This window comes from Stylophora pistillata, chromosome 4 (genome assembly GCF_964205215.1).
Source record: "Stylophora pistillata chromosome 4, jaStyPist1.2, whole genome shotgun sequence".
In the NCBI taxonomy this organism is placed as follows: domain Eukaryota; kingdom Metazoa; phylum Cnidaria; class Anthozoa; order Scleractinia; family Pocilloporidae; genus Stylophora; species Stylophora pistillata.
Window position 1 is genome coordinate 28,446,920 of NC_142522.1, and position 18,947 is coordinate 28,465,866.

Below are 18,947 nucleotides of genomic sequence, written 5' to 3' on the forward strand. Positions count from 1 at the left end.
ATGAGAACGATCCTTCGCAGTAAAGCACTATTTGAGCAATAGTGAAAATCAGACCTGAAAAAAATTTCAGGCCTGTACGGGATTCGAACCACTGACCTCTGCGATACTAGTGCAGCGCTCTACCAATTGAGCTAACAAGCCAACTGGGAGCATGCCATCAAATTAATTCGACATAAACCCGTAGAAGATAATCGTGCACAGAAGATAATCGTGCACATATACGTTTCATAACCGCAGTTCATACATATGTTTCATATGTTTGTTGTTACTAAAGACAATTGTTACACTTAAAAAATTCCTTCGAGATTTAGTTTTGTCACACATCATGTACATATACGGAACCGGACGCCGTTAGATACGTGCATTTTTCATCTTGTTGAAGAAGGCAACAGTAGTAACTGAAACATCCTGAACCATATAGTTTTAGCCAGTGCCAACTTTTCAATTCTTTTTACCCAAAAAAATTTAACATGTCTGGCTACAAACCTAATATTTTTATTTGAAGACCGGTCTCATTAATCTCAGTAAATCGTTATGTTGAAAGAATACTTTTCCTAGTATTTCTACCTTCTAATTTTGCCGCTCATCATACACATGTAGTTAATGAAGTCTGTGTTTTGTTTTGTTTTGTTTTTTTTGTACTCTACCTTCATTTATGTCTTGTTCCCTTCACTGTAACCGTCAATTAAATGGAGGTAAGGCCTCTAATCTTTGTTCCATGGATTCTGGTTAACATTGCATGACTCTTTGTTTATCTTAATTTTTTATCATTTTGTTTTTGTGGAGGGACTGGCATGAGATTGGTTCAAAGTGCCCTTAGTCTCATTTTCTGAGACGACGCACTTTGAGAAGTAGTGACGAAATGTTCAGAAGGGCAACAGTTAGCGCCATTATCGCTTCACTAATGTGTCCATCATCTTATTAAGTTTGGCAAGCTCCTTTGTCTGACGATCAACTAATCGTTTAAGTAACTTGATGTTATCTTCAGTGGACTGGGAGCCCTCTCCTTCTCTTTCAGTCCTTCTCTCCTCATCCGCTGTGTGGTCTCTAACTGAGTTGTCTTCCTCGCATCTTTCAATGTAGCGATCCCTTAAATATTTCACCACCAATTTCTTAATCGTTTCTTTTCGTCTCTATGGTGAAATAATAAATTGGAAAACATTCTTTATCGTGATACTCTATCGATTGAATTTGAGAGAATTTGTTGTTTTCGTATGCTACAAGCTCGCTGGATCAATTCCCTTGTTGTAACATGAAAAAGATGTCAAAGTTTTACTTCCTCAAGGTTACATGTACCTCTTTCCTGACCGTAATCTCGTCTCTTTGAAAAAAAAAAAAAATTAAGATTCAAATCTTATTACCTGAAATGATATTTCCATTGATACAAATGATATTGCATATCAAGGAAGTTAGGCATTGGTTTTTTCATGTTTTAACACATATTTTTACTTATATTCCCTGCTTACCTCTCTTTGCGCCTGTTCTTCGTCTGGTTCCTTTTACATAAAGATAAAATGTAAGAAATGAGAATAAATTAAGGCCTCATTTCGACAATTTATTGGAAAAGGACCGGATTAAAAATTAATACTTTACTTCATTAATCTAACCTCTTATCTAAAATGAAAATTACAGTATTGTTTATGTTTTAACACATATTATTTTTGATCAAAAATAAGACACAAACAGCAGTGATAAAAATATTGAACTTGCACATTTTGAGTATGACTTGACGTTTCGTATGTACTCAACATACATTTTCAAAAGTAACCGTTGAAATTTAAAACAGCTATGTATATATATAACTAAGGTGAGGAGACTGGAACCAAGATTAAGCAAAGAACTTAACACTAAACAATAACACTAGAGCAGATTAATAAAGCAACAGCTTTTCACTTCCGACGTTCACATTGGAAGCTGGCTCAAATTTTTGAATAAGTAAGGACTCTTTGATTTTACAATGGTAGTCTGTTTTGCCCTTCGCCAAAATATCAAAATGATCCCGCTTGATACTATGTCCAGTGACCTTGACGTGGTCGTCGGCAATGGCTGAAGTATTGTTATTTTTAGCGAGGGCCTTAAAATGTTCGGTTTTTCTAACGTGAAGCCGTCGTTTAGTTTTACCAATGTAACAAACATTACAATCCCAGCAATTTGCTTTGACGGCTTCGTGATAGAAAAACCGAACATTTTAAGGCCCTCGTTAAAAATGACAATACTTCAGCCATTGCCGACCACGTCAAGCCCACTAGACATAATATCAAGCGGGATCATTTTGATATTTTGGCGAAGGCAAAACAGACTACCATTGTAAAATCAAAGAGTCCTTACTTATTCAAGAACTTGAGCCAGCTTTCAAAGTGAACGTCGGAAGTGAAAAGCTGTTGCTTTATTAATCTGCTCTAGTGTTATTGTTTACTGTTAAGTTTTTTGCTTAATCTTGGTTCCAGTCCCCTCACCTTAGTTATATATATATATATATATATATATATATATATACATAGCTGTTTAAATTTGAACGGTTACTTTTGAAAATGTATGTATACGAAACGTCAAGTCATAATCAAAATGTGCAAGTTCAATATGTTTATCACTGCTGTTTGTGTCTTATTTTTGATCAAATTATGATGGCCCAAGAAGAAACATATTATTTTTACTTATTTGCCCCGCTTACCTCTCTTTGCGCCTGTTCTTCGTCTGGTTCCTTTTACATAAAGATGAAATGTAGGAAATGAGGATAAATTAACGCCTCATTTTGACAGTTTATTTGAAAAAGACTGGATTAAAAATTAATGCTTTACTTTATTAATATATACATACATCAATCTAACCTTATCTAAAATGAAATTACGGTATGGTGGAGTTTGAGAGGTGAACTTTTTCCGGTTATTATTGGACAACTTAAAAACAATAAATGATCACAAGAGTTTACTGATAAGCTCTTGATGTTATCTTCCTTACCCCATTACCATGACAGCAACGGCATTTTTCTTTGAATTTCCCAACCACTTTGTCAATTGATAGAGCAATCAAATAAAAAGTGTAATAGACTATGTTTATGGGTGCCGGCATCGTGTTGCCTTTGTCAATCCATTCCAGCCACATGCGGGATCTCGAGTATTTCCACTCAATATCTGAGTTTTTCTGAAATTGAGATGTAAACAAGGTTACAAGAGGTTGAAAAGGTTCTCAAGTAGCGGCGGTGGTTTGTTTCAAGAACAACGCTGTGAGGAGTTTACTTTAATAGACTGGTTCCTCATGTCGCTCTTCCTCAGTGAGTAAACCTTCCTGCATATGGGTCAAATCTGATAGACCTGCAACAATATTAATGGTGCTTACTTTGAGTGTGTACTCACCATGATCCTCTCAAAAGAATTGTTCATCATGGCAATCAGCATGTTCAAAGCTACTATTACAGTGCAAACCACGTAAGCCATCAGGAAAAGACGACCAAATGTGGCGGTGAGAGTAAAGGCAGGGTCTTTTACATCGATTTTGTCTTCCTCTACGAGGCCAAGCAGCAACCAGAATAACGCTATAAACGCCGTTGTGTGACTGAAAAGCAAAGATGTCGATATCGATATCAACGTATTATAAATGGTTAGAAACGAAAATAAAATATTCGCTTTTACCAAGTTAATTCTCACTTTTTTTCTCGTTTCCAAACGAAAAAGTCCGAGTTTTAGTACTCTCCTTCGATGCCAATGTCCATGTTTCATAAATCTGAGTTCAGATGAAAGCTTTGATTTCAAGGTGGCCTATATCTGTGTTTTGCTCCGGTTTAATCATGCACATGTATAAAAAACAACCTCAACTAGGAAATGTGATATGAAGTAACTCTAAGTTGGCACACATGCACAATGCAAACCGGTGAAATGGGTAACATTCTACGTGTGATTGGCTTTGCGAGGTCAAATCACTCCACTGTTTCTCGAGCCTCTGCATTATCGGCTTAAAAGCTACTTAATGAATTTATCTCTCAGTAGTCGATGAAATTCAAAATGAATCGACCACCCCTGACTCACCTTTCAGTTACTTTCGGGAAAATGCTGAAGGCATCAGTGTTATTAAGAGCCACTGACCATAAATATCGAGAATCTGCAGAAAGTTGCTAAATTTTGTAATTCGTTTTATTTTTCCTAAAGGACACATTTGATGAACCTTTTTCAAAAACAATATAAAAAAAATCAAAAAGTTCAAAATACGCCTAGATGGCTGTTGTCTCCACCTCATAAAGCTATGAAAAATTATGCAACTTCGGCAACTTCGTACGCCACAATGCGATGTAGTACCGCTTTTAAATTTTTGTGTGCTAGTAGATGTTTCTTTAATCTCTTTAAAAAATATAAAGTTATTTTTCTGTTGTTACGTTTAAGTCTGAATAGTGACCCGTTGAAATAAAGTACTTCGCGTCTTTTTCGCAGAGGTAAAATAGAAGTCAACTTTAGTGGCCTTTGATAAGGTCTGCCATATATATTTACAAATCATTATATACACCACCTTGACGCTTCATCCTTGTATTTTAATTCCTCTAATTCTTTTTTATATAATTTTTAAAAAAGGTTCATCAAAAGGGTCCTCTAGGAAAAATAAAATGAATTACGAAATTTTGCAACTGTCGGCGGATCACGAACTCTCGATATTTATGGTTAGGGGCTCTTAAATATAACTCGGTTCCAGAAAAACCTTAGGGAATAACTTTCTTATCTCTTCTATGTGAAACTTAATGTTCCACGTTCTTAGTGATGTACAGCTATTTGTTTACTAAAACTCTCTTACTCTGCGTAGGAATGGGATTCCTCATACTCGGTGTGGTTCCAATTTTTCCTCAGTTCAAATTGAGAGATGACGTAGTAAGAGTAGACTTTTACAACGCCATTAGCAAACGAAAAATACAGCACAAGGAAGATAAAGAGGAATCTTTGCACATCCTTGAGCATTTTGTAAAGGGAAAGCTGTAGAGGGCCAAGTACTGAATCAACTTGAAATATATGCGTCAGGTGGAAATATGCCATTACGGAAGCGCTTGCGTACAACACATCAGCTAAAACAAATGCTTCTCTCGGTTTCCATTTTCCAAAGTACCAATAGGAGAGCAGCCACACAGTCGAGGACGCCAGAAAAGTGAAGATGATCAGCGTGTCTACGACATTCCACCACTTTGACCTATAAATATAAATTCCTTGTCTCCAAGCTTCGCGACATTCCTGCAGAAGTAAGCCAAGTACAAACGAAAGCACCACGTAGTCTGTGAAAAAAAATGTACAGTTGTTTAAGCACAACAACGTTAAGATAAATTTGTATTTGTACTTCGCTCTAGTAAATTGATACTGGAACTATGTTTTGCTGGCTAACTATTAAAGTAATTTGTAAATGTACTTTGCTCTTGCAAATTGAAAATGAAAACTATGTTTTGATGCTTAACAATAGAATGGAAAGAAAATATGATTTTGAAATATTCGGATGTAAAGAAGATAATATTCTTTACAAATAATCGGTATGTAATTATAACTTTGTTTTGGACGGTTTTTCTTTCTTTCTGTCCATCAGCTATTTAATCTTAACTTAAATCATAGGCTTAAAGTCTTAAAGGCCTTACAGCTGAATCAATGCAAGTGACAGATATCTTCAGGACAGTAGCACGGGAGACCTACCACACCATATCAGCCCAGTCACTGTGGTTCCAAACTTGCTATCAAAGGAGGTCAGGAATATCATCTAAAGAAACACCAGGTACCACATCGTGTGGTTGATGAACTTGGAATAGGGGTGCTCATAAAGCTCTCTGAATTCCCAAATCCCATCGTCTTGACAGCAACGATAAAATTTACGAACCAATCGTATCGGAATGTAAAAGACGCTCGATACTGCCACAAGCAGTAGTTGAAAGAAGAACCACACCACTTTGGTCCATCTGCTTTTATTCTGCCAGTCAGGCCATTTATAATATATAATCTTGTTAAGAACCCTTTGGCATTTTGGGTTCGCCACAAACTGCGGTTGATTAGGGAAAAGAATAGAGACTTTAGGAAAAATTGTGACCCATTGATGTGGCAATCGCCAGCCCATTCTAAGTTAGCCCGTTGGCAAAGCCTTTCATTATTACATGCTTCGATTTAATTCAGCAGCTTAACCTTGGTTTAAAACCCGGTTAACATGCATTTCAGTACAGCCCAGATTTCTTGAAGAAAAAGACGGGCATAGTGTCGAGATGCTAATTATAAGTTAGCAACAATAGTGTCGAGATGTCACTGTGATTTTATATCCCTAGTCAGCAAAATTTCACTTTCACACTGCTTTATATTTGCATCAGGTCTTCATAACTCCATTAATAAGACTTATTTTCAATTAAGCTATAATCTAACCTCAAATGGAATATCAATTGACTTTACCGCCTAGATCTTGTTTCCCCCATGATGATTTTCATGAGCAGACAAATTAAATTATATGAAATTAATCAATGACAACATAATGCAAAAGTCACCATGTAGAAGAAGGGAGTAAAGCTCTGAGATACACATTACACTTCATTTGTTAACACGCGATGTAAAAAGAAAATAGAAACAATTCGTTTTCTAGTAATAAAGCGATACTTTATACCCAAGCTTTCTAAAATGTCAGGAGTTTGATACTTAATTTAACTATGTACAAATGATTCATAAAGCTTGTTCTGTAAAGAGCTTCTTCTTGAATTCAGGTTAAGGTGGCTGAACAAAGTTTTCGCGCGCGCTTTTGCTGATGCATTTCAGCGCGCGCACAAGGATTCATAAAAACAAACATGCCATCAATATAGCGGTCATTTTATTTACTCAACACGTACCTGCACTATCTGTGTTATTTTTCTCTATAGTTGGCGCAGTGTATCGAGGGCTTTAATCTTTTATTACAAAGATATGTTAGAAAAGCTAACAGTGCAAAGAATCTAGGCTATCACCTCGCGCGACTCTTAAGCCCCATCTACACGAGCAATTTTCATATGGCAATTTTTATGTGGCAATTTTTATCTGCCCGTTTAGATGATGAAAAATGATCAATTTTTAGGTGACAACTGCATTTGCTGAAAAGCTGGCGTATTAGTTTTTATGTGGCAAATAAAAACTGCCACATAAAAAAATTGTCCGTGTAGATGAGACGCCACATAAAATGTGACAAACGCGCCTAAAGCTGCAACACTTCTGGCACGTCTTCTGGCTTTCGCCATCTTGCTTTTTTCCTTTCCATGAGCATCTCCGCTATGCAAAATTATTACTGACGCAAATTAACAACAAATATTTGTCGAGCCATCTACACGGGCAAATAAAAATTGCCATATACAGTTGCCACATAAAAAATTGCTCGTGTAGACGGGGCTTTACACTTCTTTCGTCCTTAGCAACCTCCCGCGTGCATCCATAGCTTAATAGTGTACGCTGTGGTGTTTACCATTTGTTAAATGGTGAGGAGTTTTTGGAGTACACTGAGAGGTAAACAAAGACTAGAACTGAAGAAAATCCCAGGGATATTTGGCAAGTAAAACCAAAATTTTATTTAGTCTCACAGTCTAATAGATATCTAGTAGCGATATATGAACTCTACGCCGAGAAACGGCCTTCATAACGATGCGCCATTCAGTATCGAACAGTAACAGCTGTGAAAAATCTTAGTTCAAGAAATCAGCCGTTAGTGTTAACAAGTCAGAATTTATTAATAAAGAAAATACTAGAAAGCTAGACTAGTTCCCAATGTAAAGAACCATAGCGGTAGTAAAGCGGCAACATCTCAGCGACGAATAATATTATTATTTAAATTTGTCACGCTATAAAAATGTTTCAAACAGACACAATTATTCCGTAGTATCTAAACAACAGAAGCTAAGAATGTCACGAAATTTAGTGGGCTGACAACAAGATGCCTACAGAAAACGAATTACACGAGAATCGTCGAATAATCAAACGCTGTCGCTGTCGCTCTCAAGGGCGCTGTAATTCATGGAGGGCACATTAGCATCGCCATTAACAGCTTGAATCAATCCCCGACATTGGCAATCCAGGAAACTATGGAGGAAGCTCCTCCAAACAGTACAAAAGATGACCTAAAGTTCAATTTTCTGACTCTGATTAGTAGGCATTTCGCTTCGCATTTACAATTTGTGATTCGCGTTCACAAAAAAGCAATTACAAAATGAAGTTAATAACTGTCCACGGCTTTTAGCTGAACTTCCAACAGTTTTCATCTGAGAAATTTCCAGTCCGCGCTTTTTTTATATCATTTTAGATAAAAACTGTTTAATACATTTCTTGAATAAGCTTTAAGATAAAAGTGCCTCCCTTTAACATCTTGTTTTGGTGTGTAGACGCAATTCACGATCAAATTTTAATATCTTGTTCTAATCTCCGAGCAGTACATATGAAATACCAGTAAACAAATTACTTCATGGTTAGTTCGCTCGTATTGTATTTACTCTTTGTCAACAAGGGAACTTACTCGCTCGTTGCTCGCACGTTAGTTTTATTCTTCACAACTCGTGAATAAAAATCGCACGCTCTTACTTACCGTAAAGTTATCTACACGCCGGTATGCACTTTTGCCAGTGGTCAAATTGATGAACCCTGTACAAACAATTACTTTGTTAAAAAAATTGCATGTTCAGGGCCCAATACATAAATAATTTTACAATGAAGGTTTATGAAACTTTGTATTCCTGCATTTATCTACTTATTCATTGAGGTTAATTCGTTAAAGAAAGAAATATGCCTTAGATTGTTATCATTTAACAACTATTGCCTCAAGCGCAGTCAATATATATATGTTATTGACCAGCCGAGAGGTCCGTATCGGGAAAAACTGTGCTGAAGTCTTGAGTCTCTGAACTATTATTAATGGCTCTAAAAATTCTTGAAGTTATTTTATATGTTTGGTGGTGCTATGTGTTCGTTATTGTATAGCGTTTCCATCTCGCATGGAATGCCAAGCTTCAAGAGTTAGCTATTCTACGTTGCCGCGCAGATGAACTGTCAACGATTTCAACACTAAAGACAATGTATAGAATAATTGTTTAATAGTAGGTTAGTTCCTTTTAGGTGTCTTTAAATTATTCCAAGTTATATCTTTTCCTAGTTAAATCAATGTTAGCATTATTTGAATTACATTTATTTGTAGCTGAGAACTGTCTTAGGAGTTGTATTAATATAAGAATATCTTTAGTTATATCATTATTCTTCGCAATTTACGTCTTTTTAATTAGTTCAACTTAGAGTTATCTTTACTTGTAGCTAAGAATTATTCTAGTTTGAATTACGACTCCCTTTAAATATATAAACTTTATCTTTGGACTTTGAATACTTTTGCGTACTAGTATTTAGTTGGGGCCAAGCCCATGTGCTGTTTGCACTTTTACTCTGTAATTAGTGATTTTTTGAAAACAAATCCTTTTTAAAACTAAAAAAAAAACTGTCTGCAGTTATATATCTATATATATATATATATATTTATGTAAAGTTGAGAGAGGGAGAGAGAGGGAGGGAGAGAGAGAGAGAGAGACAGAGAGACAAAGAGAGAGAGAGAGAGAGGAGAGAGAGAGAGAGAGAGAGAGAGAGAGAGAGAGAGAGAGAGAGAGAGAGAGAGAGAGAGAGAGAGAGAGAGACAGACAGACAGAGAGAGAGAGAGAGAGACAGAGAGAGAGACAGAGAGAGAGAGAGAGAGAGAGAGACAGAGAGAGACAGAGAGAGACAGAGAGAGAGAGAGAGAGAGAGAGAGAGAGAGAGACAGAGAGAGACAGAGAGAGACAGAGAGAAAGAGAGAGAGAGAGAGAGAGAGTTAAAAAGAAATGCGAGGATGGACAACTTCTGGTGAAAAGTCGAGTGAAGAGATAAAAAATTAAATAACTCTTTAAGCGCTGTTACCTCATTGCGTTATAAATTCTTTTATGACTTGGGTCATCCCTGCCGGTTAGCTCTAAACAGCAACAGAAGGCTGAACCTGTGGCATTTAGTTTGATAGGAGACGGATGTGGCTCTTTGTTTTGTCCTTCGTAGGTGTTCTGGAGGCGCGTTCATCTAGCGAATAAATCTAACAAGAGTTGATTTGGTTTTACATTCGTTTGTAACGGGCGTTGAGATGAATTTGAGACCCTATAATAGCGAGCCGACTTAGCAGTCAAAAGGCTAACAGTTCGAGAGGTTTTTAGGAATTTCTTATTTGTCTCCCTTTCTTTCCCTTTACTTTTGGATAGCTCACTTCTCCTCGGTTGTTTCTCAGTTCAATCGGCCACCTCCGGATCCTTACTATCTGCTGTCTGCACGGGCCGCTTTTTTACTTCAGAAGAATTTGTCTCTGTTAGGGCTTGAATCGTTGGTACAGCACCAGGATCAGCAACTCTTTTAGGCCCATTTCCAACACGTAGCTTTTCTCAAAACAGTCGGGTGAAAAGTGACTGCTTCAAACCACAGAATGTTTGAACAGCTCGACGAAATTGGCTCTTTTCACTTGAACAAATTTAACCCTTTGTCGCTTTAAACATGGTTCTCTTGGAAATTTATGCGTTGTGTGCCCGGGTTTGTTTAAATTACTACAAAACTGGACGACACAACGCTTTACCATTTTGAAAAAATTGAATATATTCAACCAAATTTTAAGTACAAAAAACGTGACGAGACCAGCAAACAAGGGATGCGAAGGAGACTTAAAGGTATCTCATGCTCTTTTGACCTCCCACACCGGAAGGTTCCACCCATGACGTCACAGGAAAGATGCCGCAAGTCGAGATGGCGAATGTTTCGAATTTGGAAGGGCTTTTTCATGGTGAAAATTGACTTTTGAGAAAAAACGAATTGCACCTCATTAACTGTGGAAGCAAACAGAGACATAAGCTGGAAAATTTTCCCGCCTTTGGAAAAGTATGCAAAGCATGCAACAAACGAAGTCAGTCTGCAGACCAGTGTCACGCACATCGCAAGTTAAACAGATGGCATCGATTTCTGACTCGACGGAAGCAGAAACGTCGGTTACAGAGTCAGACGAATTTTTTTTTTTTTTTTTTAAAAAAAAGAAAAACAAAAACAACGATATGTGGTGCGTTTTGGTGTAGTGTAATCTGATCAGCGCAATTTGGTGTATCTCTAAGCAATCTGACTGGCTCGTCTTTTTTTTTTTTGGTGTATCTCAAAGCAATGTGATTGGAGCAATTTTTTGGTGTACCACAAACCAATCAGATTGTTGTATTTTTCGATGTCGCACCAATAAGTGAGTACTTGCTAATTTGTGGTTTGACAGGTCTTCAAATTTTAGCGAATCAACGCGTGACTCGGGGAGAGCGGATCGCGAATTAAGGAAACGTATTAGTTGTGTTGGGAAAGCGGTGGAGTTGTGATCGTTGTACGACTATTGTTATTCTTCGTCCTAAAGGAGACCGATTGGAACATGAGAAAATTTTTGAATCAATATTGCTTGAGATGTTGATGGGAGCAACTTCAGGATATTTCATTACTATCTATGAGTTTAATCAGCGATTCCATTTTGAATTTCGCTTAAAGAACGAGTTAAGAATGACATCTACAACAGCTGTGAGTTCATCTATTCAGCGTAATGGTTCGTATCCTTTGTGAGGACTTTATCGCTCTGATCTATCGGGATTAGAAAGGTCGTCAGGGTACTTTTTCCATCATTAGCAAGTTAAAACGTGCATGTTTTGTGTACCGCTTCTTCACTTACGACGCACACACCATCAGGCCTAACACGAAATTAGCACCAGAGCGTGTTGTTTTGGAAGGGCTAGTTTTGCTGACTCAGGAAAACCTGCGCAAATATTTGCGTAAATCGTATTTGATTGATAATCTTTTTTTTTTTTCTCGCCTTGTGTTTGCTCTTTTTGCAAAGGTTGAAAAAAGACAACCAAGTTACAGCTATTTTCTGCGTCGACTGCCCGGTGAAATATCCGTTTCTTTACTTCTAAAAGTTCTCCATGAATTAAATATTTTTTAAACGGTACTTTCCCGCTACATTTGGGTGTTTACTTTTTACTCGCCAGTGTAGAGTAGACTTTCCCCGATGAAATACCATTTTGCAGTAAAGAGCGTTTATGAGATAATTCTACCTCACTGAAAAATATTTCACAAGGAACATAATCGTACAGTCAGTCAATTTACCACGCAACTCTCACATGCTTGGACGTTTTCTACCAATAAAACTTGCTATTTACTTCCTTGAACTTTACCCCATTGCGTGTCAATTCCATGTAAGGAATCTGCATTTTATCACGTATTTCGCACGTACAGGGCAAAGTCCAAATGGCCAACAACCAATTAAGGAGCCCAAGTTGTTATAATTTGCAAAATGATTCTATTCTCTTCGTTCAATCTATTTTCACACGTTCCAAGAATGGAGACCGAAAAATATCATTATCCAGAGGCGGTTAGAGATAAAGTAGAGCTTTCTACTGCAAAATCATATGATAGAATATTTTGAGGTAACTAACTGTTATTGAACAAGGGGCCATAATCAGCCTATAATCTGGCCGGAGTTCAGAGAGAACGAATTGAAGGCTTTGCTGCTTTAGCAAAATCGCTGTTAAGTGCTTGTCGTTGTTTGTCGACATGAAGAGTTATGGAGAATAAGACTTTGGAACAAGTTGACGCCATCCATGACGATTTGGAAATACTAATATAGCTAGAGTGAATGCGGGTCGCTCAATAAAAATATGCATTGGAACGCGATGATCTTTGTTAACAAGGATTTCTCCCGCTTCCATCTGATAACAAACCTCTGAAGTTTTTTTGCCACAGAGCGATATATCACAGAAGGCATTTCATGGACCGTAAGTTCTTTGACTGATTGAAATTAAATGTATATGGCAGTAACTTCCACAAGCTTTTTTGTTTTGTTAGAAAAAAGGACTTGTTTTGTCCGCAATAGTCATCTATTAACGGATCCAATCGCTAATGTTTATATTAGATAATTGCATTAGTTAATCAGATTTTAAACAATCAGGCAATGAACTTTTACTGTTCCCACGGTTGTTGTTTTCATCAGTATGTTTACAATAAAACTGATTCACAGTATTCATATAAATATTTTTAAGTTAACTCGAAAGATGAGTATTCGTGGTCCAGCACTCTAAGCGTGACTAACAATCGATGCCAAAGCTCAGCCTCGTTCCCAGGCTATGTCCACCACATTGCCTTACGCCAATTAAAAACCTCTACTTAACGCCTATTGTGTATTTTCCTACACTGGAATAATCAAACGGAATTTCTGATTCTGGTCCTAAAAAGGATAAAGAATTGTCAGAAATTTCCCAAGTATATTTCAGAGCCGGGTGAAAAGAATTGACTGCGGTTATGAATTGAGTGAGCTCCTCTCTGGTAGAGGAGGTAGCGCCGATACAGTCGTCGATGTAGTGACCGTAGAGTTCAGGTTTGGACCCGTTGTATTGGCTGAAAAATTTTTAGACGTCAAAGTTTCAATTGAAGGTAACGGTTTATGCACTAGTGTGTATTACAAACCTACAGACTCGCATAATTACTTGTTATATTCGTCTTCGCATCCATCTCACGTTAAGAATACCATTCCTTTTTCTCAGTTTCTAAGACTTCGTCGTTTATGTAGTGATGACTCTGATTTCCACCACAAATCGGAGTCAATGTGCCAGTTCTTCGATAAACGTGGTTACCCTGTTTCTGTCGTTCAAGCGGGTTACCACCGCGCTCAACTTATTGATCGACATTCAGCAGTACAAACGTCGCATAAGGAAGATTCCGACCGCATTCCATTCACTCTTACGTTTCACCCTCACAACCACTCAGTTAAATCCATCATTCTTAAAAACTTTAAATTACTTCAAAACGATCCAGAGACAAGCACTATCTTTTCGCAGCCTCCGCTCATTTCATTCAAACGCGACAAAAACATAGGCAATTTTTTGGTCAGAAGTTCTTTTCAGACTAATGACCAACCAGGCACTTTTAAATGCGCTCGTGCACGATGCAAAACGTGTACTTTCATTCACAACACTGATAAAATATCGGGACCTAAACGATCCATTAAGATCACCGATCACTTCACGTGCACCTCCGCCAATGTAATCTATTGCATAACTTGCACTTATTGCAAAAAGATATACATCGGCGAAACAGGCAGAAGACTAGGTGACCGATTCCGAGAACACCTTCGAGACGTGGAAAGGAATGACAAGGACACATCGAAACCAGTCGCTAGACATTTTAATTTACCTAATCATTCTAAGCAACACATGGAAATCTGCGGTCTTTCCTTGCACTTAGGTGGCACGGAAAGTCGTAAAAATCTTGAACAAAAGCTTATCTTTCAAACCGGCAGTCTAAATCCCACAGGGATCAACGAACGCTTTTCATTCCACTAATTTATTCATGTTTTTCTCGTTGCCATGCTCCCACCAATAACGTAGCTCCATTTTCTGCCTTTAAAACCACACACAACCCACAATTCCTCTATTTGCTCCGACGAAGGGCTAACGCTCGAAACGTCAGCTTTTGTAATCATTACGGTGGCTAATTTACCATTTCAACTTTGTTGATATATCCAAAATACAAACTTTACTCACGGCGAAACAAAATTAACTCACGGCAAAACACCACTAATTCACGGCGACACGAAATTAACTCACGGAAAAACACCACAAATTTACGGCAAAACAAAATTAACTTACGGCAGAAAAAAATAAACTCACTGCAAAACAAACAAAACGAGTTGGTCTGCGGTTGGTCATTGGTTGCTATTTGCATTTGAAATGGTGTGTCATGTAACAATAATACACTGCTCATTTGGAAACCGCCATATTTCCAGCTCACGATGTTTTGCTCCGCGTGTGTGTGGTTCGGTACTAGATGAAGATGCAAACTTTTGTAAAGGCTGCGGTAAAGGTACCTTTCTTAATTTAAAGAGTTCATATTTGCATTTCTTTTAGTTCCAAGTAACGACTGACTGACCGTTTGCAGGCGTACAGGATTCCCCACCTGTTAATTCATCAAGGCACATACATTATGAATATTTCTTCAGTTTTACACACAGGCTACATGCACAATCTCATTCCGTGCTAATCAGCTAATTTCTAGTAGTATCTTCTCGCGCCTATCATTATTTGGAACTAAAATAAATGCAAATACGAACACTTAGAATTAAGAAACGCACCTTTACCACAGCTTTTACAATAGTTTGCATCTTCATCTACTACCGAACTACACGCGGTGCAAAACATCGTGAGCTCGAAAAATGGCGGTTTTTCGAGCACGCAGTGTGTCAATTAATCAATCTTTATTGTTTGCACTATTTACAAATAATTTTTTTCTACATTAAAGTACATTAAAAAGGAGAGACGCAGGCAAACTAAATTACACAAGTAGTCAGTGCTTTCAATAAGCACCGACGGCCGACGGAAAGCGTCGGCTACTTCGCTCAGAGAAGTCGGCTACATTTTCCCCAAATTTAAATAATTAAAGAAAGATTCTTTGAAAACTAACTTAAAATTCATTTTGATGGGCTTGTATGAACTTTTTACCCCAATTTCAAAATTAAATAATTATCAAAAGATCGGACGCGACTCGTTGGTCACGGCACTCGACTCGTTTTGGGGTGATGTTTTTAGGACGCAAGAGGTTTACGAAATATTTAACTGCGTGCAAAGTATGTAATCTAATTACCGTCACTTTTTTATCGTGTTCAGGAGTTCATCGTGGCCTGATAAATCGAACCTTGAATGAAAGCTGCATTTTCTTGAATGACAACCACGTTTCCTTGTGCCATGGTATTACAAAAAAAAAAAAACTGAACGAAAACAAATCGGGCGCTCATTTAAGCGTTTTAACATTTTTTCCACTCGCATTTGAAGTCTGAGTTAAGAGCTGCAGCTAATTGATCTTATCACGGTTTCTGGCGCCTGTCTGGCGGGTGTTCTGGTGGGGTAGGCAGAGAGGCTTGGAATATTTTTCACCCGAGAACTGTTTATGGGTTCGCGGGAAAAAAAAACAAAGACAAATGGATGAAAGATGAAAAACGCAACTGGATGCTTTCATACCGGTAGCAAGTGATTCTGTTTAGCTCCATTGTTTTTAGTGACAATGACCTTAAACTTCCAGGAAATGCACGCAAACTTCCATTTTTAGTATTGTAAAAACAAAAAAAAAATGTTTCTGCTGATAGGGAGTTTTCCTTTACCTTTTGCACTCAATTTGGTCTCCAGAACTCCAGAACTCCAGAACTCCAGAACTCCAGAACTCCAGAACTCCAGAACTCCAGAACTCCAGAACTCCAGAACTCCAGAACTCCAGAAATGGCATTTAAGTATTTTCCAGATGTCAAAACTTTGTGGGGAGGGCATGCCCCCAGACCCCACAAGATTAAGGGACCTGACGGCCCCTTGTTGGTACGGTCGGTTACTCTCACTAACCAGCTGCCTACTTGAAATTATATTGAAACCCCTGGGCACCACCCCAGCTTATAATGCCATAAGTTAGATATATATGGATAAATGAAGGAACAATACATCTGTTTTATAGTGTGAACATCTACATAAAATCGTAATTTTTTAATAATTCCTACATTTTTTCTTTAATTTATTGTACATATGCTGGATTTGGGGTCCTCAATGTAAATTTTGATCAATAAATACACCTAAATACTTTGACATTTTCGCTCAATTTTATGCATATGTATATGTCCACCTATTCTTGAGGATGAGATTACCATATAGTTAGTCTTAGTTGGGTTAATGGATAGTTTGTTGGCGTCACAATACTTAAAAACTAATTTCAATTCCTCATTCATAACAGACTCGAGGTGTTTTAAGTTAGCACTTGTCTCAAACATATTTGTATCATCAGCAAAGATTCTGAAGGAAAGCTTATTAGAGCAGTTAGGCAAGTCATTAATATAGAACAGGAATAATAGTGGATCCAAGGTTGCTCCTTGTGGTATTTCACGAGTAATAGTTTCACAGCTGGATCGGTATTGCCAATCTTGACAAATTGAGACTGATTGTTTAGATAGTGTTACTGTTACACGACATACCATTTGAGACGCAAATAAGAACCACTGATCAACTCGTTTTCTTTGTTTTGCCGTGAGTAAATTTTATTTACCCGTGAGTTAATTTTGTTTTGCCGTGAATTGGTGGTGTTTTGCCGTGCCGTGAATTAGTAGTGTTTTGCCGTGAGTTAATTTTGTTTTGCCGTGAGTAAAGTTTGCAGTGCCGTGACTTTTTGTTTGCTGTGACAGTTGAGGGCCACCGTAGGGACAAGTCTAAAACAAACACTCAAAACATAGTTAGTAGAGGGGACTGGTTAGGAAACGCGGCAAACTTCAAAGGGCCGGCCTATTGTCTGTCCTCTGAGCTTCGCTTGAACGTCACGTGACCAATGACCCTGCACAGAGCCAAAACAACATGGAGGACATGAACGACTTATTTTTCTTCGGCGACGATTTTGATGCCATATTGGAAACTTTAGTCTCCTCTACTAACTATGCTCAAAAGTTCTGCGTAATCAAGCACGATAGTTCTGAAACTGAAATGTTCAACGGTCCCAAAACTTGACCAGCTTTCCCTAACTTTACTAACAAACTTGAATAACTGATATCGTTATTTAGACCACCTACGAGAAAAAAAAATAGACTCGGGTTATAGTTCAGATGTACATATAGATAGATGCAGTACAACGAGGTTAAATGGCGACGTTGTTTCAGCACAACAGAAATTTGATTGTTAATCTCTGCTCAGAGCCATTTCTTGGAAATGGCCCTTTATCATTGTGTCAACAGACTGGATGAAAAAATGGATTTTCTCAGTTTTGCAGGTTGGGCAAATTTAGTGCGAGTTTAGGGCTCTAAATTTTCTCAAAATTTCTGCTGGCTGCAAAGTTAATGTAAACTCGGGCATTTGTTCCTGATGTATTTACTTGCAAATGTGATGAAAATGTTACATTTGCCTTAAATTCATCTTACTTTTACTACCAAGGTAGTAAAAACCAACATTCCAAATTCCAATTCGATCTGGAAAAAGTGGACAGGAAGAGCCACCTAGTGGAATGTCCATTGCTAAATTATTATCATTTATTTTATTATTTATATTAAAGTTCCACATACATATGCCAAACATTTGCTTTTCACTAAAAAGTGACATATTTACCATGAATGCAAATGCAAGTAAACATGCTGCTAACTAATTTGCTTACACCATTTTTCACCACATTTACTTATCTACGCAAAAATGCCACAATTATGTTAATTCAAACATTTATTCCCAATTTAGTTGCTTGCAAACGCTAAGTGAATATTTCATTTGCATGAAGTTCTCTTTACTTTCGTTACCAAGGTAAATATGTAAATTCCACATACATTTGCCACGTACTTGCTTTCTGTGCAAAAGTAACATATTTACCACGAATGCAAAATGCAGCTAAACATGGTGCAAAACAATTTGTTTACACTAGCTTTCACCCAATTATTCTTATCTGCGTAAAAAAGCCACAAATCTGCTAGCAAACAGGTTAAATAGCAACTGGTCAAGAACATACTCTATTGCTCATGCCATGTTGTTTTCAAGTGTTATGATTGTTGAGCGGCTTGGGGGAGGGGGGGGACTTTGTCTTGAAGAGGGATGCTTTAGTAAATTTCCTCTTTAAAATTAATTTTCCATGGATTACCTATAAGTGGCCATAGCAACGTTTTTGGTCATCCAATAAGGAGTCTTCTATTGTTTTCATCCTTAATAATTAAAGCTGTGGAGGCGCGGTGGCCTCATGGTTAGTGCGCTCGACTCCGGATCGAGTGGTCCGGGTTCGAGCCCCGGCCGGGACATTGTGTTGCGTTCTTAGGCAAGACACTTTACTCTCGCAGTGCCTCTCTTCACCCAGGTGTATAAATGGGTACCGGCAATTTAATGCTGGGGGTAACCCTGCGATGGACTGGCATCCCATCCAGGGGGGAGTGGAAATACTCCTAGTCGC

The 18,947-nt window shown here is 37.8% G+C and overlaps 2 protein-coding genes across 5 annotated transcripts in view; one reads left to right on the plus strand and one right to left on the minus strand.

Annotated features, from left to right (window-relative positions):
• LOC111329299 (short transient receptor potential channel 4) overlaps nt 1-18,947 on the plus strand; it is a 60,446-nt gene that overhangs the window by 31,203 nt on the left and 10,296 nt on the right. The gene's annotated exons all lie outside the window — the stretch shown is intronic.
• On the minus strand, nt 480-5,925 carry LOC148733199 (short transient receptor potential channel 5-like). The gene is made up of 7 exons (XM_088758960.1): nt 5,652-5,925; nt 4,777-5,245; nt 3,354-3,552; nt 2,959-3,141; nt 2,672-2,701; nt 1,467-1,496; nt 480-1,133 (listed from the first exon to the last, which is right to left on the minus strand). The coding sequence occupies exons 1-7, from the start codon at nt 5,713-5,715 to the stop codon at nt 891-893; spliced, it is 1,218 nt and encodes a 405-aa protein (XP_088615086.1). The 5' UTR covers nt 5,716-5,925; the 3' UTR covers nt 480-890.

Bases quoted from the DNA above. Each gene is read 5' to 3' on its own strand.
- LOC148733199 (XM_088758960.1), bottom strand. From the start codon at position 5,715: ATGATATTCCTGACCTCCTTTGATAGCAAGTTTGGAACCACAGTGACT. The intron at 2,702-2,958 runs GTAAGGAAGATA...TTTATGTAAAAG, and splicing joins GTTGCTGTCATGGTAATGGG to GAACCAGACGAAGAACAGGC. The intron at 1,497-2,671 runs GTAAGCGGGGCA...TTTATGTAAAAG, and splicing joins AAGAACAGGCGCAAAGAGAG to GAACCAGACGAAGAACAGGC.